The sequence below is a fragment of the Lepisma saccharinum genome, chromosome 16, assembly GCF_977018435.1.
Source record: "Lepisma saccharinum chromosome 16, izLepSacc3.1, whole genome shotgun sequence".
Taxonomy (NCBI): Eukaryota; Metazoa; Arthropoda; class Insecta; order Zygentoma; family Lepismatidae; genus Lepisma; species Lepisma saccharinum.
Genome location: NC_139244.1, coordinates 44660407 through 44687691, shown reverse-complemented (window position 1 = coordinate 44687691; position 27285 = coordinate 44660407). Strand labels below are relative to the sequence as shown.

At 39.2% G+C, this 27285-nt stretch overlaps 1 protein-coding gene across 1 annotated transcript in view; it reads right to left on the bottom strand.

Moving 5' to 3' along the window:
- LOC146000049 (synaptotagmin-15-like) overlaps positions 1 to 27285 on the bottom strand; it is a 319549-nt gene that overhangs the window by 135680 nt on the left and 156584 nt on the right. The window contains exon 3 of the mRNA XM_083137374.1: positions 9336 to 9501. Coding sequence (XP_082993500.1) covers positions 9336 to 9501 — 166 coding nt within the window. The remainder of the gene's footprint in view (positions 1 to 9335; positions 9502 to 27285) is intronic.

Here is a 27285-nt window from a genome sequence, read left to right as displayed (position 1 = left end):
CTTTTTGCAACAACAATTTAAACTGAGTCAGTGCTGAAAAAACGACACTTGTCAGTAAAGGGTGCGGAGGGAAGGTGAAGCATTTCCCGCCAACGTCTCGTTTTGTGCCGTTGCTATCATCCACAGAAGAATGAAATTTTCGTGAAAAAAGTTTCTCTCCTTATCGTCAACTTTTCCTCGAAAAAAAAGTCATCTTGCTTGGAGTCAACAAAGATGAATGGCTCGGAAACGGTGACATGAACTCGATCCTCCAGGCGCATCTTCAGAAGGGGCAAAAAACAAGCCTCCCTTTTGAAGTCTCGTCGAACGAGCTATTCGATTCCCGCAATGCGAAAGCAGCTCCGTCAACAATGCCAATTGAATACGCGGTGCAAGAAACTCATCACTGTATTTCGAGGCGTAGCGCTTCGGCTCTGAACAAAACTCGCTTCGGTATTCTTCAAAGAGGAGGACAATCTAGTTTCCTGGTAACAATTCAGAAGGTACTAATGGCCTTAAGTCAGCGTGCGAATTAATGGGGGAATACCAAGGATCCCCCCTCCCACAAAAAAATATTTTTATCCTTGCCATAGATGTTTTTATCCCACTGAAAGAAAACGTAATTTAAAGCTCATACGATGTAATATAACACTTCTTTAATTATGCAACAAAAACAGTTGAAAATTCTGCCACGAAGATAGGTTTAAAATAAACTTTAACAAAACTTGGAGAGATGATCTTTCTTTTGGTGTAGGGAGCATGATCATATCACATCATGGGGTTGAGAACATATGTTTTTAAAGAGGTACAATCTTTCCCGGACACGCTGCATGTGCTTCTATCAGTTAATATTATTGAACCATAATAACCGAAGGAAAAATGAGTTACCTCGAAAAGCAGAGAATGTCACCACGAAGGCACAGTGGTAACGTCATCACCTTGTAATCAAGGGGATCACCGGTTCGGTACCAAGTGGAGGCAAATAGCTGTTTGGATCCAACTTTAAACTGTAGGTCCAGTCCAAATAAAGTTAACTAAAAAAAAGTGGTCAAGAACTCAAACTCAAAAAGTTGAGCAAAAAATGAACAGACTAACTTAGAACAAAAATTATTTTTATCTACCAATGAATCCAAATAATATGAGGTTGGAAGAGAGGTAGTGAGAAATCCAAAAATAAGATGTTTACATGGGAATGTTGCAGAATGTCCCTAAAAATGTTAAATTGTATTGTTAAAGTAGTATATACTACAATACTAAAGTGCATTACACATGTCATCCACAGAGGTTACATCAGTAATGAAGACATATGGCGTGAGCAACAACTTCAGTAAATTTTGAAAAATATGTTAATTGAAATAAGCAAAAGATAATGAGCCCAATATAAAAAAAACATACATATAGAAAAAAGTAATTTTTGTGAATATTGTTTTTATTTTTTTACATCTCGCAGACTTTTTACAATATTCATGTCCTTTATGTGTTGTGGGAATCAAAATAACAGAGAACCAAATTTTTGATGCTTTGTAATATGCATATGAACAATATTTTTATGTGTAGTGTTAATATTGAATAAATTTATGCATGTGGAGTGAAAATGCAAGACTGTGTGTGTCAAGAACACTTCTGAATGTTACATCAGTAGAGTGTGCGTCAAATCTCCTATGGCCTTGAACGGCTGAACTGCACCAGCGAATCGCAGACGTGCGGCGTTGCCTAGTTCCGTGACAAGGCGATTCACTCAACCACGCTGTCTCTTTTCCGTGTGGGATTTCGACATGGCACCGCTGCAGTGCGCTGCTATTGGCTATCGCCATATGCAGGAGATTTGACGCGTACTATAACGATGCAATGGCCCGTAGGCATCTTGCACAACAGTGGTCATTTGCAGGGGTACCCACAAAGGGGATTATGGCGCAGACTTGTGGATCAAAGGACACCATTCTGCAACTGTCTAACCTCGCCGAGCCGAATAAACAGGACTGTGCTGATATCTTACACGTACAGTGTGTAACAAAAGTCCGGGAACACTTTAAAAAATATTGTAGCCAAACGAGTAGCATTACAAAGTGACAAAAGTTATCATTTCAAAAAGTAAAGTTGTAAGTTTTTTTCTCATTGCAGGTGTTACGTGTAGTTCCATATATCGTCGCTAGGTCGTGTCATAATCAAGATGGTGCTTTCTGGAGCTGAGAAGGCTTTCTGCGTGCTAGAATTTGACAATTTTGCCTGTTCGAAAGAATTATCAAATTCACAAAAGCATCATCTATCTTTGACCTCCAATGCACAGCAAAACTGGAATCGCTGGTCTTTGTCTTTAGGATATAACTTTTGCACTAACTGTAGTCTGTACGGTTTCATGTTTAATTTTTTACGCAAAACCCGCCACACAGTCATTGTTGACATTTCCAACTCAAATGAAGCTCTGCCAATAGATTTTCTCGGACTCCTTGTGAAAGCTTTCCTCACTCGCTCAGCGTCATTTTCATCCACACCTGGCCGACCACTTCTCTTCTTGACACACAAACACCCAGTTTCAACAAACTTTTCATGCCAATTGTAGATTGCCTTCCTGGTTGGTGCTGCTTTTCCGTACTTCATCCTAAATTTTCGTTGGATATCCGTTGCACTCTTTGTTTTGTCAAATTCTAGCATGCAGAAAGCCTTCTCAGCTCCAGAAAGCGCCATCTTGATTATGACACCACCTAGCGACGATATATGGAACTACACGTAACACCTGCAATGAGGAAAAAACTTACAACTTTACTCTTTGAAATGATTTACTTCGTCACTTTGTAATGCTACTCGTTTGGCTACAATATATTTTTAAAGTGTTCCCGGACTTTTGTTACACGCCATTAAAGTGGTCACAAGAAACTTGTCGGTAAGTTAGATGAACATTAAGTTTGAACGTGGCAATAGAACTTTGGTCAAGTATTCGATGATACTACTTCGACAGCTCCTTCTGTGTATGGGTTCGGGTTTTCTTAGAATAAGAAGCATACTGGTGTCTAAATTACGTGTAAATGTTATCATAAGATTTAATGACCTGGGCTAGAACCAAAGTTTTAAGGTACTTAGAACCGTAAGTCAACAGTTTAGCTTACTGATTGCTAACATACATACAAATTTATATAGCCCCTCCCCAAAAAAATGTACATCCCAAAATGAAACCACAAATACGGAACTAAGTGGGCACCCCCCCAAAAAAAATGCAAAAATCTTAATTCGCACAGTGTCTTAAGTACCCTGTCCCCCACTTCAGTTCGTGTCAATTATCAAATATTACACCCCTTACCCAACCTTCACCCTGTGTATATTTTTCCTCTAAAGCGACAGCTTTAAATTGACGCAAAGTGGAATTTATATCGTTATAAGAAAAAAAAACATAAAAATCTTTAAAATATTGCAAAGTTGAGCATTGAGATCAGAACTCTTTCTCGCATGGCAAACGTTGAAATTGCTTTGTTGGAGGCTAACGAAGCTCTGACTCCTCAAACCGCACACAATCTGCAACAGTGGCGCCAACATGAAATTAATTTGGTGCTCATGAATGGCCAAGTACATTCTGATGTGTTCATTTGTGTGTGTATTAGTAGAGACATTACTAAACAAGTTAATTGGTAATGCTAGGTCAGGAGGGGAGTAGATCTTTCTGCCTGTAATGCTAATTATGCCTGTGTGTGTCTGCAAAGAGGCGCCGATGGTCCAATCGGTACATAGTCTGACTGCCACTTGGCAAACCCGAGTTCGATCTCCGGAGTGGATGATTTCGATGCATATGGAAGTTCAACTTTATAGCCCTGCTAATAATTCATATTATGTTGACTCCCCTCTCAATAACTTGTGCCTTAAGAGCAGTTAGGAGAATTAGTTACTTTTTATTTTAAGAGTGTATTTACAGAATTTTTCCTGGTCGACGTTCCCTGTGTGTAATGTTAGACCCCGACTTCATTTCCTTTTGTAATTGTTTATCTTCCTGTACCATGTAAAATAGTAATCGCGAATTGCTAGAGTTTCTTGTAAAATGAAGCGCACTTTAAATAATTTACATACTTGGAGTACTGTTTTATGGTACGGAATAGGAAATTATACTTGCAGAGAACAAAATTTTAATTCAGGGAGGAAATTACGAAGTATATTCTAAAGTTTTAAATTTGGCAAACAGTGTACTCTATCGGTGGAGAAAGAAAACTAGAAAAATTCCAAATGTTTCAAGACATTTCGTGACCCATACAGAAATTGGATGGAATTATGGAATGAATATTGCCCCAAAATGATAAATGTATTCAGTCAGTCCTGCTCCCAACATGACAATCCGTTGATTATGCTGTGAATCTGTCTTTTCTGTGTGTACAGAAAAAGCGATGGAACGCTGGGAAAGGAAGTCTTGAGGTTTGCGAATCAATGAGCGATTAAACGTAGCCTATGACACAAGAAGAGCATGAAAGCTTGTCAGTCGTGAGGTACAGTCAACGGCAAAGATAATGGTAGGCAAATTGTCCACCGCTATATTCATTACGTCTTCATTTACATCCTGTGTTGTATTAAGGAATGAAACTATGTTGGTTCGAAGCAGGGATTGTTCTCTGCTTATTGAAGTCATTATTTCAATTCATTGTCATCACATTGTGTAATACAGGTCGAATGAAAATGGTGGTGGACAATTCGCGTACTGTTTCTTTCGCCGTTGGGTGTACCGGTAGCTCTTGGAGAATGTGAATGCTTGGCTGCACATTTGAGGTGCTGGTATCGGCCATCATTGAACTGCCAACGTATCTTCAAGTTGATTACGCCCCACCATAGGATCGATATTCCGAGAAGCAACAATAGAATTAATTCTCAAATGCACTAAAATCATTCTGTCTCACGCGCAATTAAACGAAAGCATTTCTCGGTACGATTCAGCAGAGCTGATAAAAATAGTACCCCACCTTTATGCGTCAATCAGGCCCGTCCGTCCATATCCACTATTACTAGCTCACAGTGGCGGCCCGCGCCTGCTATGATGGGTAGTGCCAACGTGATCGAGAAATCGAAAAATTTCTGTTAACATATCAATGACAGGAATCTAGTGAAATAGTAATTTTAAATGGAATTTTGTTTAATAGAATTTACATGCAGACAAAATATCAATTTTCTAAACAATAGTAACAATCTGAAATGCTTTACTAACCGAGATCCAGAGAGGAAAAGGCCTGCATTCCTCGCGAGACAGTCAGCAAGAGCGATAGATGAAGTCCATCCTGCGTTCCTTTTTGTTTGCGAATAAATCTATCACTTTCTTGTTAAAATTGTCTATGTTGTTCACAAAACTTTTCTCGCAAGAGAGCATGCCCAACGACGCGAGTCTTTCTTCTTTCATTGTGTTGCGTAGAAATGTTTATATTCTCTTCATCATCGAAAAGCACCTTTCTGCTTCTGACGATGACATTGGCATTGTTATTAGCAATTTGAGCACTTTAGTGGTTTCTTGAAATGTATCACATAATTCTTCGTTCATGATGAGAGAAAGGAACGGAACAGCGCCAGACACCGCTCTCAATTCTGGTCGGGAGTAGCATACTTGGAGTTCACTTTTTAGTCTTTTGTCTTCTAAGAACGGGTACGCTTTGGTCAATTCTTTTAGGTGCCCATCGGGGAAGTGTTTTAAATGGTGTTCAAATTCCTGCACATCGAACAAATTTGCCGCCGCAAGGTGTGTCGTGAACTGAAATCTTGTTTTCATTTCGGACAAAATGGTATCGCATACTTCCAGTGCTTCTCTTCTCTTGTTGTCAGAATGTACTGTCCTCTGTCTTTTGGGTGCACTTTCTTCACCGCCAGTTTCCAGTTTAACAGAATCGATTACATTATCAATCTGCTGACGCACTGCCTGTATGCATGTTTCGAAGTTTTGTAAACACTGGCGAGCTTTTAATGAATCGACGTTCCTCCTTTGCAGTTGGCTGAAGATTATTTCTACGTGCGGCATAATGTGATGGAAGAAAGTCAACCAAAACACGAAGTTCGCTTCGCGCAGCAGCAGCTTGTAGGATGAGGCTTGGGTGAGGGTGGCTTGCAGAGTTATGTCATCGCGGTTCTGAATTGTGTCCATAACGGTAACGAGGTCTTCTCTGTACTCGTGCACCGTGTTCACTCCGCGAGAATGAAAGTTCCATCGCGTCTGAGATGCCCGAGGCAACCTCCTGCGAACGATCTCGTCCAGAATTGCCGTTCTCTGCGAAGAACTGGAGAAAAACAAACAAATCGAAGACAGATTAGCGAAAAAGATTCGCACGTCCCTATTGATGGAAGCTGCCTTTGACATCACTAAATTCATTTGGTGTGCATAGCAATGGATGTAATTTGCAAAGGGATACTTATCTTTTATTTGCTTTTGCACTCCATTGATGCGCCCGCTCATTACCAATGCTCCGTCGTAACTTTGTGCGATCAATAAAGGTGAATTATTTCTTATAATTGACTCAAGTTCTTGAAGGATGCATTTCGAAATAGCATTTGCATCGTGTCCACCTGGATTCATGAATTTCCAAAATCTTTCGACAGGTTTTCCTCCAACTATGTAACGCAGTACAATAACAAATTGATATTGGTTAGACACATCGGTGGTTTCGTCAGCAATAATCGCTATGTAATCTGCACCTTTAATCTCTTAACAAACTTCGTCATGATACACTTCCAACATGCACTGAAGCAGTTCGTTCTGTATTGTTTTCGAAGTGTATTTAGCAGCGTAGGAACTATACTGAGCTCTATCAAGGTGATCTTTCAAATCTTTATCTAATTCGGAACTGAAGTGAATTAACTCCCGAAAAATGCCTTTATTTTCCGATTGCTCTCTCTCATCATGACCCCTCAAAGCCAATTCAAGAGCGCCACAGAAACGAATACAATTTATTATCAAATTCAACACATACCTGTTTCTGTCCACATGTTCATTGTGCTTCGCAATGGATTCTCTGTAATACGAACTCAGTTGAGCTTCGATATTAACTTTCCCCAACATGGATAAACTCACTATATTGTTCATGTGTTCTGTTGATTTTTCATGAGCTTTCATTTTCTCCCACACATGCACAATATCTGTAACACCCCCTTTAGTCCAGTGGAATTCCCCTCCGAAGAGTACACACGGAAAACAGAACAAGGCCATTTTCTCTTCACAACCACATAACCACTTGTTCTTAGAATATATGCCACTATTGAACTTTCGACGCCTCTCGCCTTTACCCCTCTTTTGTGTACAAGTGATGTTTAAATCTGGCGTGGGCCGGCCAAGATGCTTAACTTTTAATTTATCCTCATATCGTAACGTGGAAAACGAGGTATGTAATAACGCACTAATCCGATTCATCTTCACTCACTACCCTACCGTTTGTACACTATCGGACACCTTCCATTCCACTAAAAGAACAACAAGTAGAGCCGCAAAGTCGAACACGGAAATAACGCTTTGCTTTGTTTCCAATTCCTCCACTCCAGCAAGGCACATCAACAACCAGTGTTACTAACAACTACAATATATTTAGCGCTAAAACTCCATTAGCATCTGCTGAATAAAATGTGGATCTAAAAATTGCAAAATCCAATGTAAAAAATTGAATTCTATCACCAAGTAAAGTTCATATACTAAGTTTCCTGCGTGTTTTTATTAAAAATATAAAAGTGAAAGATTCTATGGTGATGCGAATTTCGTTTGATATTTCGACTTATTTTTTCTTTACAACAGATATGTAGTATATTTTCGACGTCCAGTTGGATTTTTTTCCAAAATAGGCAGAAAAGTAGATACTACTTTTCTCACGAATTACTTCCCCAGCGGGTCCTACAAATCAGTCAGATTTAGCGACTTATCTCTGAAGAGCAACACTGCGAAAGTTCCCTTCTTCGAGCCACGCAAAATCGGGCCCAACGGCTGGGTCTTATGGCCAGAAAGGCTACCCCCCTTTCCCCCCGCCGCCTTGTTTTCAGCTCAGAATTCTTCAACCCTCCGCACATGTGTCAACTTCGTTAGACCACCTACAGCGCCTTGTAGGCCAGCTCTTGGAGGGCCCGGACCGTTCATTGCCTCGCGACTCGCGAGGGTAGAAACAGCTGGCGATGCGGCGAAGAGGTTGAGGCGGTCGTCAGCTTGACCGATTGCGAGATTCGAATCCCCTTGTCTGTAAATTATAAATGTATTATTTTAACAATACTTTGGCGGGGTCTGCTTTTCTTCTGAGGGTAGTGCCATGGCACGGCGGCTCTCACCTTTGAGCCGCCCCTGCTAACTCAGAGCTAGAAAAGCAAATTATCATGGTCTGATAGATCACCGTTATCTACAAGCATATCAGAAACGAGCATAGATATAGATAGATAGATATATAGATACAAAATTTTCCAGAATTATAGGCCTTGCAAATACAAGCTGGGCTTGATATAATTCATTACGAAATTCCCGTTTTTGCATTTATTAAGAATAATAACTTCACTATATCTTATAGTTTTTAAGAATCACGAAATCATAAAAATAAACTGCATCTATCATTGGTAGCTCGCCATGATTTTCAAATATGGGAAGTTGCTCCATCTCTCGTTATGGCTTAAAGCGAATTCTGAAAGGAAACCTAATAATCTATTGCTAATGTAAAGTCGTCCGCTGCTGTTGGGATTTCTATGATTTTAGGAGACTCAATAGATCTCAACAGAAAACGTTGTCATAAACAGGACTCTGAGCGTAAGATTATGCTGGAGATTCCAGTGAATCTCATTGTTGTGCTTCAGGAAATTTATAAAATGTATTGCTTTGGGTTTCTATTAGAAGATTTGATGACTTAAGATTGTGATGAATATTTATTGAGGAGTTGAAGTCTAAATATTTATACGCATATGGATCTCTAATTGAAGAGTTGAAGCCTTAAAAGATTGTGATGGATCTCCAATCGAAGAGTTCAAATGCTTGGTTAAAATTGAGCGTTATTTGAAGAGTTACAAACATTATGATTGATGGATCTTCAATTAGGCTTGTAGATTTCAATCCATTACATTACAATGTTTGTTCTTAAATTAAAAGTTCCAACCTTAAATTGGTAGCTACTAGAGTTCACTGAGCGTTTCAAACATTAATATCAAGATGTGTCTTATGTGGAAGAATTCGAACCTTAAGACCATGACAGGTATCCAATTGAAACATAAAATCGAGAAAGATGCAGGAATAGTTTAAAAATGTACATTATTTTTAAAAATCAATGAACTCAGATTGTAGCTACATAAAATATTATGACAAATTTTGCTGGAACCATAAATAACAGTTGATATAATATTCTAAATCAATGAAATAGCAACTTAAGTACTCAATGCAGACTTAAAGTACTTACAGAAACTGCGGGCAGTCCCCTTGGCTGGACGGGTAGACCACTATGCACGGCGCGGCCGAGTCGTTCTCTTTCGCCAACTTCCGGCGCCGAAGAAGCACGACAGTCGCCACTAGCGCCACCAAAACCACGAAACATGCGCCTCCGGCCGCCAGGGGGATTACTAGACCTGCGAATAAACATTGAAACAGTCAATACACGAAGAATCAGTAAGTTCGTGGCTGATTTGAATTATTTTTGAAGATATTTGCCTTAAATTTACTAAAATATTATAATAAATAATATTTTGAAAGTGCTGTATTACCAACGTACATATTAACTATGAATATTTTCGTGTACGTGTCAAATGTTTTTGACGGTGTTCCTTATTTCCGTCTCCGTTGCCAGGAAATGTACCCGGATACCCTTTATTACAGGTAAGCTGAGATGATTCTTTAAACCATTGGAACTTGGAACTGTAAACACGCTGTAACTGTAAATGAAAGAGGCTCGGAGAACCTAGGAACTGTAATTGGTGGAGGGGCCGAACACCTGCGAACTGTAATTGGTGGAATGGCCGAGCACCTGCGAACTGTAATTGGTGGAAGGGCCGAGCACCTGCGAACTGTAATTGGTGGAAGGGCCGAGCACCTGCGAACTGTAATTGGTGGAGGGGCCGAGCACCTGCGAACTGTAATTGGTGGAAGGGCCGAGCACCTGCGAACTGTAATTGGTGGAAGGGCCGAGCACCTGCGAACTGTAATTGGTGGAAGGGCCGAGCACCTGCGAACTGTAATTGGTGGAGGGGCCGAACACCTGCGAACTGTAATTGGTGGAAGGGCCGAGCACCTGCGAACTGTAATTGGTGGAGGGGCCGAACACCTGCGAATTGTAATTGGTGGAAGGGCCGAACACCTGCGAACTGTAATTGGTGGAGGGCCCGAACACCTGCGAACTGTAATTGGTGGAGGGGCCGAACACCTGCGAACTGTAATTGGTGGAAAGGCCGAACACCTGCGAACTGTAATTGGTGGAGGGGCCGAACACCTGCGAACTGTAATTGGTGGACGGGCCGAATACCTGCGAACTGTAATTGGTGGAGGGGCCGAATACCTGCGAATTGTAATTGGTGGAGGGGCCGAACACAGAAACTGTAAAATACGAAGAGGGAAAGAGGCAAAAGAGAGACAAAGCTCACCCAAAAGACATTCCCTGTCGATCACCGACCTGGTGCCCTGAGCGCAGATTCAACTTTCACCTGCACGAGCCATACGTTCAGAATGGCTGCGAAGTGCGGAAAAACGCCTACATTAGCTTCAGCCGAGGGAAGGCGCTTCTCGTTCGACGTGAAAGCCAGGAAGGCTGAAATTAATAGCGAAACGCAGTGTACACAGAAGGTCTCCGGATGAAAGAGTCGATTAGCCTCTTGTGACGCTCTTCAAAACTCTCACCCTCGTCATTTCCATAGCAGCGAGCTCTTCAAAAGGTCAAAACTCCTTGCCTCCCGTCGAATTTCGAGCTCCTTTCCAAGTCGAGTGATGTGCATATCTTGAGAACGCATCATCGTGTGAAATATACCCGTTTTCTCCATTTGGAAGAAGATTATGAAGGTCTGTTCAGATATCATCGTCCTTTTTGGCGATGCTGGGTATTATCCCTGATGTATCAGTTGATCTGTTGTGCCAATTGCAAAAGAGTAACTGTTCTATAAAGCCTTAAAATCTATGAGAAACCTAAAGAATGCCCATTCAAATTTATATATAATGAGAGGAAAAAACTACTAACAAATGAAGACTAAAATTGGTTAACGCTGTAAGCGCCATAAAAATTCGAACACCGTTTTCCACGTTAGACTGTGAAATGTGCCATGCTTTATAATGTGGTAAACGTGAAATGTGGCTGGTAGCCCTCTAAGCAGTTCAAAGGACGTGTAAAGAGGTCACTAGGGTGCACGTTCTTACGGGCTGATGTGCGGAACGATGAGATTTCCCAACACTTTCGCTTTAGGCACCCTTAGGCCTCAAATTCTGAAGAAATTATGAAGAGATGGAGAAGATATTTCCAAGAATTATTTGAAACTATTGATGAACTGAATAATGCAGATGATGGCGAGGATTATAGAGAACAAATAGTCAATGAAGAAAATAGAAGCGACGAACAGGAAATCACTGGAGATGAACTTCAAAGAGCTATAAGAAAAATGAAATTAGGAAAAGCACCAGGACATTATGGTATAATACCTGAAATGATTAAATATATGGGACAAAGAGAAAAGAAATTGTTATTGAAGATAATAAACATATGTTGGAAGGCGACGAGAATAGTGAAAGACTGGAAAGTCTCAATTATAATCCGTATGTTTTAAAAAGGAGGCAACAGAGAATGTGAAAACCATAGAGGAATTTCTCTATAGAGTGTCCCCAGTAAGATATATTCTAGAAACAAGACTGAGGAAAGAAATAGTGTCAAAATATGATTAAATTGTAAAAAAAACATGGCAGCTATCATTACAAAAAGTCCAAGATTCAGCTACAAACACTATGAAAATATTTAAGCTAATATTTTAAGTTAAAGTGTGTAATAATGTTTTATTTTCACTGGAAGAAAAGTTACTGAAATTATTATAGTTTCAGTATCACACTCAACAAACATTTCCATAGTAGGTACAGTATCAGAAACAGAAAAATGTATGTTAACGTATATTTTTTTATTTACTTTAATGAAACTGTTCAAATATTTTACATGGCCGTTTACTAGAAAAACATATATCTATGTGCGTGGTGTCAAAAACCATGCAAGCAATTTTAAGCGTGTTTTTTTTAAAAAAATCCAAATAATCGATTTAAATAAGAAAATCTGACTTAAATAAAAAATAAAAAAAACTATTTTTTTAAAAATAAAAATCATGATTTTAATTCACCCTGGTTCTGGGCTTCACGCAGCCTCTAATGAACAAAAGGTGAGGGCGGCACATCACAGGTGGCGACAATCTTGGCAACTAATTCCATGTACATGTCCACTGGGCGTCTCATAAACAAGTGATTTAAGATATCTCCAAGAGAATAGAAAATCAAGTGGATTCAGTTCGGGCCACCTTGTAGCCCAGATAATAGCGCCTCCACGTCAAATGCAACACGTAGAAAAGGCAACATTCAGATGATTGCGGTCGTTCATACTGAAGTGAGGCGGTGCTGCGCATCCGACCCTTGATTCCCTATCTCCAAATGTTGAGTCTCCCTTTTGCAGGCTTTTACTGAATCACTCTGTGTACGCACATTAAATTCATGTATCGCTTACTCTTCTCACTCACTTTGCGCTCTCCTTCTCCTCCCGTCTCTGTGTGTGTGTGTGTGTGCGCGTGTCCTCCACTGTCATGTCAATATCTACCTCTCCCCTCTCGGTTTTGTCTCTACTCCCCCCAATTATCTCTGTCTTTTATCTTTTTCTTTCTATTTCCTACCTTCTCCTTTCCACCTTCTTCTTCTCTATCTTGTTTCTGTCTAATTTACCCTCTCCTCTGCTATTTCTCCTTCTACCTTTCACCCTTTTCTTAAACTGATTTACTCCTTTAAGGTTTATAGTCACTCCTCCATCACTTCCCATGACCTTTGTATGGATGTTGTTTGTGAGTGTCGTGTAATCACCACTCATCAATGAAAATCGGAAGAAAAGCGACGTAAAATAACAAAATAGAATTATGTAAGTGCATTTCTTTAAAAAATAATGTTTATGAGAATAATAATTAACCTATGTGTATAATGCATACATTATTTCAATTATCGTGGCAATTGCCTTACTAAGAATTACCAGGAATATTCCGTATCGAGGATTCCCTGACATTCGCTACGAGACTCGGCGGCAAGCGGCCCGGCGTCAGCGATTGTCTTTCCCGGTGAACGGGGTCCGCGACAGTCCAACGCTACGGTCTGTTTTTTTCGCTCTCCCTGCCTTCGCTCTCTTTCTGTTGACGTTGCAGACTGACGCCAGTATAATCCTCCCTCGGAAGTTGTGTTGTGTCGTGTCCGTGTGTTGAAGATTGTGGCTTAATATGGCACCACAAAAGTTTATATTACAACAAAGGATTTATCTTGTCGAGTGTTACTTCGGAAAGAGGAATTGTGGAGAAGTGCGACGACGTTTTGCAACGAAATTTCCTGGTGTTCCCGTTCCACATAGGACCACTATATTAAACTTTGTAAAAAAAAAAGTTTAGAGTAAAAGGGTCAGTTCTGAATAAAAGTGGAAAGAGAAACCCATATGTACTTACTGAGGAAAAACTCGATGAGATAGGACAAAGGTTAGAACAGTGTCCTCGGAAATCTATCCGCCACCTCTCACAAGAAACGGCTGTTTCAAAAACCACAGCATTTAGAGCCGCTAAAATTCTTAAATCTTAAAAATAAAGTATACAAAGACAATCCGCACACCATCCGTGAGTTAAAAGAGAGTATTGTACGACAAATCGGGAGAATTACAGTAGACGAACTTGCACATGTAAATGCCAATTTCCTTCGGAGATGCCAGGAATGTGTTGCAGCAGAGGGACATCATTGTCAACACCTTCTGTAGTCAAGGTTAGTACACAATATGAAAAGTGTAATTTCCATAGCCGACTCTAGCGACTGTCGCGGACCCCGTTCACCGGTAAAGACAAGCGCTGACGCCGGACTGCTTGCCGCCGAGTCTCGTAGCGAATGTCAGGGAATGGTCTCTATATTTCTCCCTATTATTAATAAAAGAACACAATAGCAGGACGTCCGACTCTTCAGAATATTCTTTACAATATTCGCGAGCACTGTACCAATATAGTACATTTTCGCTTTCATAGAAAAGTTGCAAGGAAAACAATGAGAGATTGCAACGAAAACTCCATTTAAGTCCACTATAAGCAGACGATTCCACGTATATTTAACGACACCAGCGCCTCTAGCGGGTTTCATCATGGAGTGAAATCGCCAGAAAGCACAGAATCTTGCTGTTGTAGAACTTCCAGTACGCATCCAGCATAAGGTTATCTTTTTCATTCAGAGAGGGCACTGCTTTTAAGTAAATTTTAATAAGTTGATAAATATGAACATTTAGAAGATTAATTGTAGAATTTATACTGTATAAGTTTTCAATTATTAGCTTGTAAAACGTGACGAAAAATGTTGTCTGATAGTAAAACTAACGGTAAGAACTGATACATGAACTTGAATTTGAGTTAAGCGAAGAACTTACATATAAATATCAATACACACATTAGCTCTGCCAATATAGACCGGCTCTTTCTGTTAATTCCAAGTTCATATCCCATCCCATAATTGTGTACTAACGTGATATAAGGTAAGTAAGGTAAAGTTCTCTGTGTATATAGCACTGTGCCATTAAGGCACATTTAGGGGATGTGAGGGTAGGGCCATTATGGAGGTGATGTGATCAGCACCACGCTCCGGCCGCCTTTACACCCCCCTCAGGTACCCATTGATTTGAGATGCGGGGAAAAGGCCGGGAAAATTCCAACCTTGGACCACCCACCCTGGGAATCGAACACGGGTCTCCGTGTCAGATATATTTACCGATTAGACCACCGTAGCTCATACTCACGTGATATGTTACTCTATTATTGAATTTCATCTTCCCACAAATTGATAACAGTAGTGGCGTTTTACCAAAATTATGGGGGGAGGGAGCTCAGCATTAATAGGCCATAATGCTGTAGTAAAAGTGGGGAACAACTGCCCCCTCTCGCACTCCCCCTAATCGCCGACACTGATGGATAACATAGACGTCAATGGCGTACAGTTTTTGGGGAGGGGGAGGCATAAGTTCGTGCGGCAATATAATATGAATAACATTTTTGTTTGAATTATTGGAAAAGATGCGTCCCTCTGCCAACCAGCCCACATGTGATGTCTGCAGTAGGAATAATGTTATGAAGGACAATTATATGCAATATCTCCATGTACATAGTACTTTTTTTTTTGGTCAAGATTGAAGTCTTGTTACCAGCTTTAGAACAACTATAACTTTCATAAGCCATATTTCTTTATGCATTTTTCAGTGTTGTACTCAGGAATTTCGTAGTGGATAAATTATGTCGGTAAGAGAGGGGGGCTATTATTTCTTTTTAATAGGTTTTCCTAAATTTTGCTATTTTTTATACGTTCGGCTCTATTTTTTTTGTAGCAAAGTTGGGCCGGAGAGAGGGGCTTATAGCCCCCACCAACCTCCCTGTACACGCCGGTGGTGCATTTTGTTACAATCTCCATTTAAGTTATCAACTTTCTGTCATTACGTAAAAAAGTACTTCTAATTGAGAGGTAATTAAGCCGCCTCAGTGGCAGAGTGGTTAGCAAACCGGGTTACGGGGTCGAATCCTGGCCTGGGAATGGATGTTTGTGAGTGTCCATTCATGAATTTAATCATATCATCCTTCATACCCAGCTTCGCAAATTAGTCAAAAGTGGCACAGAAAGCTAAGTAAAAGAAAGCAAATCAATCAATCAATCGAGAGATCATTAAGAAGTATTTCCTGCCATTTGCTGGCTGACCTAACTTAAATCCCGCTTCAATGGAGTTGCTTGGTCTCTACCTACCGCATAACTTCTACTCACCAAAATAGCATACATGAGTAATTTTCATGATCATTGAAGGTAGAAGTTGAATATTTTAGAACAGAGGATTCAGCAACACTGGTGCAAGAAATAGTTTTTAGAATATGATAAGAATAAACATGGACATAATTCTTGAAGCTTTAATGGCGTCTATAAATTAAGAGAACAGTTCCGGATAGGCTATGCATCCGAGAGCTGACGTCACTCTCATCTTCAGAGACTCAAGACAAGAGTGACGTTAGCTCTCGAAAGAATATACGTAACTGACGTGGCTGATGTTCCGGGAAAATGTTTTGAAACATAAACTTGTTCCAAGGATGGGGGTAGTTAATTTGAGCTCAATTGAGAGCACAAGGGATGAGAGATGTACAGGAATGCAGAGAAATACAGAAATATCAACAGAGAAAGATGAAATAAATAAAGACATGAAGTGATAGAGGAAAATAACTTAGGAGGCAAGACATGGAGAAACAGGAAGGAAGAAAATGAAGGTGAAAGAGAAAGGAAAAAATGTGTAAAGAGAAATAAAAATGGGGAACAGAGAAAGGAAAAAATGGACAGAGAGAGAGGCATAGAGAAGAAAAGTGCTGGAAAATAGAGAAATGGAGAAATTTATGAAGGAAGACGGGAGACAAAGAAAAGAAAAAAAGAAGGACTAAAGATGAGTGTTGAGAAACAAAGGCGGAAACCTAGGAAAGAAGAAATGGCAGGGAAGGAAAATACAGAAAAGATTTAAAAAAGGTAGAAATGGAGAACATATGAAGATAAATGAAAGCAAAAAGATGCAAGTAAACTCTAAAATGAAAAGAAATAGAGAAACAGAGGCAGGAAAAAAAGAGAGAGGAAATATAGGAACTTAGAAAAATATATAAAATGAAAAAAACAAGAAAAGAAAGGAAGAGAAAATATGTATAAAAATCAAAAGGAAAGAAATGAAGAAAATATTAAAGAAGATAGAAAAGAGGGGGAACTGAGGAAGATGGGTTTTCTTTGATTTGTTGTTTAATCTCGGTTTTCTGCTTCTTTTAGCTAATCACGACGACGAGCATGAGTGATTAAATTGATGAAGGGGCACATGAACAGGTCGGGAATCAAACTTGGTGATCTGAGGAAGAGAAAGACATAAAAAGAAAGGGTGTGGACAAACAGAAGAACAAAGAGGGAGTAGAGAGAGAAAGGAAAAACGATGTAAAAAGGAGAGAAATGTAGAAACAGAAAAAAGAAGATAGAAAAAAAAAGATAAATTGAGTGAGACGTGGGCAAACAGGTAGTCTTGGCATATGATCACAAAGCACGAAACAGATCCCACCTGAAAATATTTCCTCCCTGATCAGTGCAGTTATTTAATGAAACGACCCTTATCCGTTGAAGATAGGGCACAATCTCGGCACACTTGCACAAGCGCTGTATGATCCCTGTCACTATCCGTCTGCGTTCATGGAGTTTTGCGGGTCAGGGGCGCTCCCCGCTGTTTACCACAAATCAATCTTTCCAGGGGGAAAAAAGGGAAGAAAAACTGGTGGTCAGTTTGAAAATTTGCGGCGACCCGATTGGACGACAGTGACATGGAAGAATGCCATCAGTGGCAGGAAATTGCCTCCGCTCAGGGACAATGCAACTTGGCAAGCGCTTGGACGGTTTTCATCTTTGTCGGAAGCTGGATGGACGGTTCGGAGCTTGCTCTCATAAATAGACACAAGGCCGAGCGATCCAATGGCACTGGCGTAGCCAAGCATTGGCTCACTGGGCCAGAGCCCCTCCAGAGATTCTGCCAAGTTACACTGCCCTGTAGTGATTTTTCTACGCGAAAAAACCTTCCCTTTCTTTTTAGATTTTACAATATATTCCAAAATGACTTTAACGATACTGAAACGTAACTCTAACAAGGGGTCAGACTGGATGTGCATCCATCATTACTTGTACACCTTCATTATACGTGGGTTAAGTCATAAGTCATGGCAACTATTTTTTTTCTCGCGAAAAGGAGACAACACGAAACATCTAAGATATACGTTTGAAAGTGTATGGAATGTACTTTCGAAAGAAGCCACCAGATGGTGTATGTGAACAACGGCGGGGTAGTAAGCATGCAGGCAAGTTCAGTCGGTGAGTGACAGCGTTCGAAAATTATCCTACACGATAACGCGACAGCTCACACGGCGGACATTGTTAGGCGTCGCTTACAGCGGTGGGATGGAAGGTTCTTTCACATCCGCCTTATTCTCCTGATCTAAGTCCATGTGACTATGATCTCTTCCCCAAAGTGAAGAAGCCATTGCGTGGGAAACTGTTTGCCAACAAAGAAGAGATCGTAACAGTATTTCGGGGAGGGGTGGAACACGTTAGTGCTGCACATGCAGCGGATGGTATTAAGCGCCTGTCCCATCGCTGGCAACGGACAGTGAATAACCTGGGTGAATACTGTGAAAGTTGTTAAACAGTCTAGTCTTGTGTACTTGTTGTTAATGCCATAATAAGACACTGTTGCCCAATGTCCTGTGTTCTGACTCTTCCCTACGAGAGTCTTCTGCATCCAGAATTCATCTGGTGGCTTCATTCGAAGGTACATTCCATGCATTTTCAAACGTATATCTTAGATTTTTCGTGTTGTCTCCTGTTCGTGAGAAAAAAAATAGTTGCCATTACTTACGACTTAACCCTCGTATTATATACATTGCGTTCATTTTAAAATTATACCTACCGGAAAAGCATCATGCCAGTTTCTTAAAATTAAGATGAATATGACTCCTAACCTACTTCAGTAATACAGTTTCATGCATATTTCATGGCATTTTTCAAGGATAGGCTCGGTCCGAATCATTTTTCGTAGCGTAACCAATCAGAAGCGATCTCTAGGTCACGAGTGCAAATTTAATGGCGGTCGCGTGAGATGTAAACAACGTATCACTTCACCTTTTTAAAAGACTATAACTATTCAACCGAGAGGAATAATGTTTCGTATTAAATGGTTTTAGGTACAAAAGAATGGCGCTGATTGAATACGTACTTTATATTTACGTACACGTATGGAAGAATATTTCAATTGTAAACACCGTGCACTCGCCATACACGGTGTAACTTGACGTGCCTTTCGTGGTGTATATATAATACATTCTAATTGCAAAAGATAACCGAAATGTTACATGAAATACTTTCGTGTAAAGTACTGTCTGCTGTAAGATTTTTGGAAGCATTTACGTAGCATTTATGTTAAAGGATGTAACGACGTCTACTTTATTTTATGTGCCTGACGACGTTCTGGCTGTACATTATATGGGAAATGCAAACCAACAAGAAACAATTAAACAAATAAACAAAAGGCAATCATTAATAACATATTTACCTTTTGTGCCAGGGTAAGTGCCATCAGTTGGAGCCCAAGAGATTACATAGGGTAGAACAAATTACACACCACAGGGTTAGTTCTATATATGATGTAATTGCTATATAAGAGCACATGCATAAACACTTACATTAATGCCCCTTTCATTCTTACATTCTCTCTCACACACATACTGCGGCATTCCAAAAAACATGGTTAATTAATACAAATGTAGCTCGGCGTGATGTTTAAAGATAGTAACATTGATTAAAACTTTTCTTAATTTTACATTTACTTTTCCATTTCCGGGAAACCTATGTTCCGGTAGGAGCTTAAACCTGGACGGAAAAACACTACTCCTTTATGCTGTTATAATTGAGTGTTAAGTACTTTGGCTAAATGAATAACTGAAAGTTGTACGGTTTAAAATGTAAAGTTATCGTTGGTACGATTTAATCACCGTAATAAGCAATGTCACTTGGTAATTTTTACGTAATTAAGCGAGTTCATTAGGTGTTACGACGGGGCGAACGAAGCTTATCCATTTTCACTTTCCACTCACGGCTTACCTTTGTCGGCTCTGATTGAAGTAATCGTGCTGGAGATGTAGATACTTGGTGACGTGGTGAATTAGATGGCTTCTGGGCGGTATGGTTGGATCTCAGCATCTTCAAGGGAGGCAAGGGTCGGTCGAACGCCCCCCCCCCCCCCAGCGGGGCTTTCGCTGTCTCTACTCCATCGTGCTGATAAACAATCCCGTGCGAAATATACACAACACGGATCGGTCCGACACACGAGGCGGGTACTTTTACGCGGGTGGTTCCCGAGAGGTTGTCAATGATAACTGTCAAAGAAAAACTGTCTTCTGCTTCTCCGCTTGTCTATTTATCTGTTATTCAAAATGTTCGTTAAGTCTAAGTCTCGTTAAATCGCACTCAAACCGTGGAATCTTATCCTGCTAACTTCGCCCGTGTAATTTGAGTTCCTTGACCCTTCTCCAGCGGTTCCTCGAAGGGAGGCTACCCTTCCGCCGGACCCATTGTATCCTGCACGGTCGCTCCGAAGAGAGCGCCGGGGGGTCTGTAGTTATTGTTATCAACTCTCGCTGTTTAGCCTTTAATATCTCCGTTAAATAACCTCCTATCAAATTGTGCTTTTGTCATTTTGCCGATCCGAATCTGATACTGGGCTGTCTTAAATTTCAATCAAATCCGATCATTGGTTCCAAAGTTGTAATTTTAGGTTTTTTTACCCGAGGATCGGCCTCTTCGCTCGGGAAACCGGCTTGTCCTCCGTACTCCACAGTCTAAATCTCGGAAAACAGCCACCATCCAATGCTTTCTATTGCTTATTACGGTGATTAATCTATTTATCTGGCAGTTAGCAAGATTTGATCGTTATAAGGAAATGCTTTCGTCTAAAGCCAGCAATAACAAGTTTAACTATAATTTACTAAAAAAGGTTGACTTTCTTGTTTAAAACTTTTTTTTCATTTACGGAGTGCGGTACAATTTTAAATTAAACGCACTGTATATTTCAATTACTACAGACAGGATTTTAAAGGGAAAACTTTAAACTAAAAAGGACAAAGAAAGGAAAATTATTGCCAAAGAGGAAATGAAAGAGGACTGTAATTTATTTTTGCACTCCACTAAAAATATTATTTTAAATGAAACCACAATATACACCATTTATATGTAAGAAGTAAAGTAAAAATGCAAGAAATTTAATGTATCTCTGTTTATATATATATATATATATTGTACTTTCATTTAAAATAATATGTTTAGTGGATTGCAAGAATATACTACAGTCCTTTTTCATTTCCTTCTTTTGAAGGTAAAGTACAGCGAACAATCTTACCATGAATTTCGATGAAATCTTCCTTGCAACAGCTTACCGCATTCCATAGCTTCCTACCGCCTGTACCTGGCTTCGTCATTTTACTGACACTCAATACTGTCGTCACTGTTACACAGGTAAAGTTAAAACTATTCTAGAAAACTTCACAATTAAAGGTTAAATCTAGCAGATAAATTTTATATAACTTCAATTTTGTCGCTCTAAAGTTTTCTTAACGTAATTCCATTGCTCGGTTGTCAACATATTTTAATGTCTTATTTGCAGGAGATAATGTAGTACCATCTATCCGAGAAAGCTTGAATCATTGTTAATGTTAAGGTGCATTGTTTAAGATGCTTGCTTGATGTTGTCTCGGTATTGCACCAATTTTGAGAAAGATTTCTTAGGACTGGAAACTAAATCTTTGCATTTATGCTTTGATATAGTGAAAAGAAAAGTTTTCGCATGTTATTTACAAAGGGTAAATGCTGTATAACACAGGAATTGAAATGCCAAAATGGCCCCACAATGTTTTCCATGTACAAATACCATGTGTCACTTTAACAATAACATTTAAGCTTTCTTTGTTAGTTGTCCTGGGTAGCTCAGTTGGTTAGAGCAGGTGGACTTAAGGTAAGTCGGGTCTGCGAGTTCGAGTCCACCGCAGGAGAACGATAATTTTTCTCTTTAGAAATTACATTTTTCATTTTTTATCTAGTTTTTTAACAAATATATTTTATGTTTTTAGCAACACGTATTTCATTTTTGATAGATAAATTTCGGATGTTCTTGTGTGCAAATCTAGAAATGACGTTATATCTCATTACTGATTGACTGTTTTTCTTGGTGATTTTTTCTTTGAGTGGCGTTTCATTGCATGGACGTCCGGAAGGGGGCAAGGGAGAAGGCCGCCTCCACCTGGAAAATGAATGTTCATCTAAAAAGTATATATTTCACACATAATTTCATTTCAGTCAACGTAATTTATGTTAATTATTATAAGGGCTTTGGAAGGGACCTGATAATTTCAGACTGAAGCTGTGTTTTTTTGAGGAGGTATCTCTATTATGGGAGAAAATATGCCTCTTTTGCCCCCCTTCCTCTGGAAAAAATCACCTTGCGTGCCTCTCCCTGGAAAAAATCCTGCGGACGTCTATTGCTTCATTGACTCCTATTTCATTTCCTCTTTTCCTTGGCATGGGGAGTTGCTGATCGGAGTTTCTTTTCAGTTCTGCCACTGTCGCTTGAAGTTTACATATTACTTCCTTTGGTCCTGGAAGTGCTGTCGGTGTGTCAGGTGAGTAACCCGTGGAATTACCGCTGTGCCTACATGCTTCTGGGTGCGGCGTTAGACTCGCTTTAGATGGGAGAATTTTCTTCAACATTTTTCCTAGAATAAATGGCTATGTAAATGCTCTCAAAAAACTTGCTTCAGACAGTACTTTACATGGAAGCATTTATTGTTCCGAAGCGACGATGTATTTGTGTGTTGATAAATCGCAGTTATTAGCGAAAAGCATGCAGCCATGTTATCATTGAGATCGCTTCCTAGTTGTCAGTGCTAATATGGCAGTAGTTACATTCTGTCAACACACCAACTTTCACGTTCTCCTTAAAATTATTACCTTTCCACGTTTCAAAATCGTGAGTGCTGTCTAAAGTAAATACATACTTGTGTTTGCATGTTCGAATCCAGAGTAATACAATTTTTTTCCCCAGCAAATGACATCAAAACCATTAATAACTCTTTTTGCAATGTGATATTGATATCATATATTGAAAGAATAAAAAATGGAGAATTTCGCTTAAACCATCTTTAAAATTATCATACCCTGATGTGAAGCCTAAGATGCACAATCAGAAAGCCTGAATGTTACATTGAAAACTGAAGAGAACAATGACTGACTTATGAACAGTGAAAGGTTTTTCTATGCTTCAATGGGCTTTTAGTTATTACTATAAATAAACAAGGGAGAAGAACGCAGGTTGGTTTGACGATCTAAATTGTAAACTAAAAGTTTTAATTAAAGAAAGAAGACACGTTCACGATTTAAAATATGGCATTCAATTTCAGGCACATTCCACCAACTGAAAGAGTATTTTCAAATTTAATAATATTTGGATAACCGACAAATCCAAAATTGACGTTGAGTCCTTAAAGCACTTGATAATTACAGAAATATAATTTTACTTGAGAATGCCCTTAATTTTGTTTCTTGATTGTGGAAATAATGTGTTGCAACGAGCAGCAGTATGTTTTAGAGAGTGTGTACTGCATGAGAATACTGATGTCATTTTTAGTTTCCTAATAAAATAAAAATGATTCATTGTAATCTATAAAAAGGAAAGGCTTTGTTTTTTTGCAGCTGTTCATGATAGAAATTCAATTTCAAAACAATTATCAAATTAACAAATATTTATCTTATATATTTTTGGTATGTGCTCGTATGCTTTATACTCTGTATGTCTAGTGTTGTTTGCCTGTCTGAAAATAGTAAGCTGAAGACAAACCTCTGTCGGTTGTAACTCGTGGAACTTCTTGTTCCAGCTTACAAATCACATGAAATACCTTCGCTTACTTCAGTGTGCTGGTCTGTATGCACATGGTTATGTTTGACTGATAAGCAGATATCACGTGACTCCGCGGCCAACCGTCAGAACTACAGAGAACTTTTTTTTTTAACTTTGCGAGGTTCCTTCGCATCCCTGATGAAGCGCATGCTCCGTGTGGTCCTGGCACTTTTGCATAACTGTATAACTAGCAAGTTAGTTTGGACTCTGGATATTTCTTGATCTCAGAGAAAAGTAATGGTGTGCAGAAAAAACATTTTTCCTGTATTTTTCGATTGTGTGCTCAAATGTTGCAGTAAACATAACTCCGTGACACACAACAATAATTACATTAGCCAGTCATTTCCGAGAAAAAAGACCTTCAAAGATTGGAAACTTAGCAAGCGTTACTCATGAGACGAATATATTGCACCCTACCACTATAAAAGTCCCATTCCAAACCGTAGCCTCTTCTTATTAGATGAAATCAAGAAATATTCGTAGTTTGTGACTTGTGTGCCTTTTCTTGAAAAAAAAATAGATATTTTATTTTAGTTTACAATTTTAGTTCATCATTAATATCTCTCTCTTGTTTATTTATATTAATAACTAAATTCCTATTATAGTATGAAAATACATTTCACTGTTCATAAGTCATGCATTGTAAACTGTTAAAAAAATAATATATTGTTAAACTGTTGAAAAATAATGCATTGTTCTCTGCAGTTTTCAATAAAACACTTAGGCTTTCTTATCGCGCATCCTAGGCTTCACATCAAGGTATGATCATTTAAAAATTGGTTTAAGCAAAAACATCCATTTATATTTTTTTCAATATATGATATCAATATCACATTGGAAAAACACTTATTAATGGTTTCAATGTCATTTGCTGGAAAAAATCAAATTACTTTGGATTCGAACATGCAAATACAAGTATCAAAGTATCAAAGTATTTACTTTAGACAGCACTCACGGTTTTGAAACGTGGGAAGGTAATAATATTACGGAGTACGTGAAAGTTGGTGTGTTGACAGAATGTAGCTACTGCCATATTAGCACTGACAACTAAGAAGCGATCTCAATGATAACATGGCTGCATGCTTTTCGCTTAAAACTGTGATTTTTCAACATATACACAAATACATCGTCGCTTTGGAACAATAAATTTTCATCTTTGCTGCTTTCAGATTACCGACATACGAAGTGGCATGTAATTCAAAAGTTTTGGAGAAACCTCAGTTTTATAAATAATGTTGGATGAAATTAGACAAAAAATGTTACCTTCCGTTGGGCTCGAACTCAGGTTGCCCGCATGCTTGTCCGACACGATAACCAACACTCCAAAAGAGACAACACGAAACGTTTTTGCAAGTAGTCGACTAAACCGGAAATTTATTTTCAGACTGCTAATTGCCAAAGTATAACATGGCCTGGCAGGTGTGTCTTGCATTTTCTGTACTTTTGTTATTTGAGTAGCTTTGGTCTCTCCCTAAGTTAATCACGGGAATAGTGAGGAATGTTTTTTTACAGGGTGATAAATAGACACCCAGAAATAATCACCCTCGCAAAAAATCCAGAACTCAAGCTAGAAACCTTCGATGAGAGGTGGGTATCTTGTTCTAACTATATCTGTGTGCTTTCGTTAGATTCATGGTATTTCGTGAGTAGATATGAAGAATCGTAGCTACGGAGCCATTGCGAAGATATCCTTCGCCAAGATAGAGAATCTCTATATCCCTTGCGATAGAGAACCTATTAGAAGAATGAAAGGACAGATTAAAATATTAAATTTGATGTTTATCCTTTCGTCAAAATGACTAGAAAACAATATAATATACTTGTTCACTACTAGAAAAAATAAAAATAAAGTTGCCCATGGTGGGGATCGAACTCAGGCCTTGCTGATGAAAACTCTGCACGCTAGCCAACACACTATCAATAACACTTCATTTTCTTTTCTCCAGTCAGTCTGTTTCCTTCCTCAACACCTGAAAAAGCAAATCCACCTTAATTTCACTGATAATTGTTTCATTGTCTATTGATAAAAACAACGTATGTCAAATATAGACGCATTCTTTCTGTGAAATATCCCATGTTTCGCGCATCATGCTTCTCCGTTTACTGTTATTTGGACATTCACTTGGAAGTTAAAATTTAGCTTTGTGTGTGTGTTTTCACGTGCATGTTTGTGACAAGATTGGTGTGAACGTGTGTTGAATGTTGTTCTAGGTATTATTTTCGTTCAAAGCATTAATATAATTGTAAAATATAGAACTTAGTGTAATGCAAGGAGTGAAAATATAAACCCAGTCCGTTAGGTTCGTTCCCAAACAACATTAAATAAAGGAACGTAACGTGGACCGAGTATTTTTCCATGTCGAGAACACGAGACATTAATTCCGACAATCTTCATCTCGTGTTTCTCTTTGGCATCACTGCTCAATTTCCCAAGATGTATACCCTTGACTGGTATACAAGCCGCAGAATTGCAATGCTGTTTGGGTTGACTACTCACAAGGCGCTTGGTGGTCAGACACCGAGGGCTAGCTTCAATGCTTCTTCAATAGGATCGTTACAACCCAGCAGTGTCCATGACTGTACATATGTACACGGTTTCCCACATGAGATGTACTATTGAATTAAATGTAAAAAGGAAAGATCAAGTGTGTTTATTATAAGAAAGAAAAGAAGTTCATATTATCAAGAAAATTCTTCGTTTCGCCCCATAGAGAAAATACACTCTTTACTTCGTCGTATTGCACCATAACACCTGAGCGCGACTGCTCTCTTCCCTTCCTTTTATAGGCCCCACTAATCACCTAACCGTTACTGGGAACTTTCCGCTGGTCGGCTGTCCAGAGACACACCTACCTACCCAACGGCCAAGAATACGCAAGTACATGAATACATAGACATCCACAGTATTACCAAAATACATGGCAATAAAACCCGACCGATCCAATTAAATTAATCAATTAAACATATAAAATAAAGAAGGATCAAGTAAGGATTAGCCTCATTACAACTGTTAGCAGCTGCATGTGTCCTGCACCTGACCCGTATACTTTTAGTATTAGCTATATTTCCGAATTAATATTTTCAAAATAATTCTGAAGAACAAGATATAGACATGGAAGACGTGTCTTCAATGTATGATATTTAAAGGTATTATATTTTGTCCTGGTCTCCCCTACAAGTATATACAATCCCTGCGTACGTACACAAGAACCAAATAATGATAATATTCCTCCACCCACCTAACAGAAAGAAGTGATTTTGAGACTATTTTGTGCACTAATCGCGTGAACGAAACTCGGATACAGCTACAAGAAAAGAACACAAAATTATCATTATGTGTAGTATGCTTTAGTGTCTCCATCTATGAACATCTTTTATCGCAACTAGAGGAACATATTTGTTGTGGTCTTAACCCTTGATTATTCTCATCTAGTCACTTGTTACTTTTTATTTCGCTACCTCTTCACTCCACGCTGCTCTTAATTGCAAACTTTTGTCCACGGTTACTCTGCCATTCGTCTGACCTCTGAACTAACATCTTCGTTACACGGCAAAAGCGATACGCCGAGGGTTGTACTCTTTGTGCGAACTTTCATCAAACGAGTCTCTTCACGCTATCACTTCAGGCTGTGGAGCTTCACCG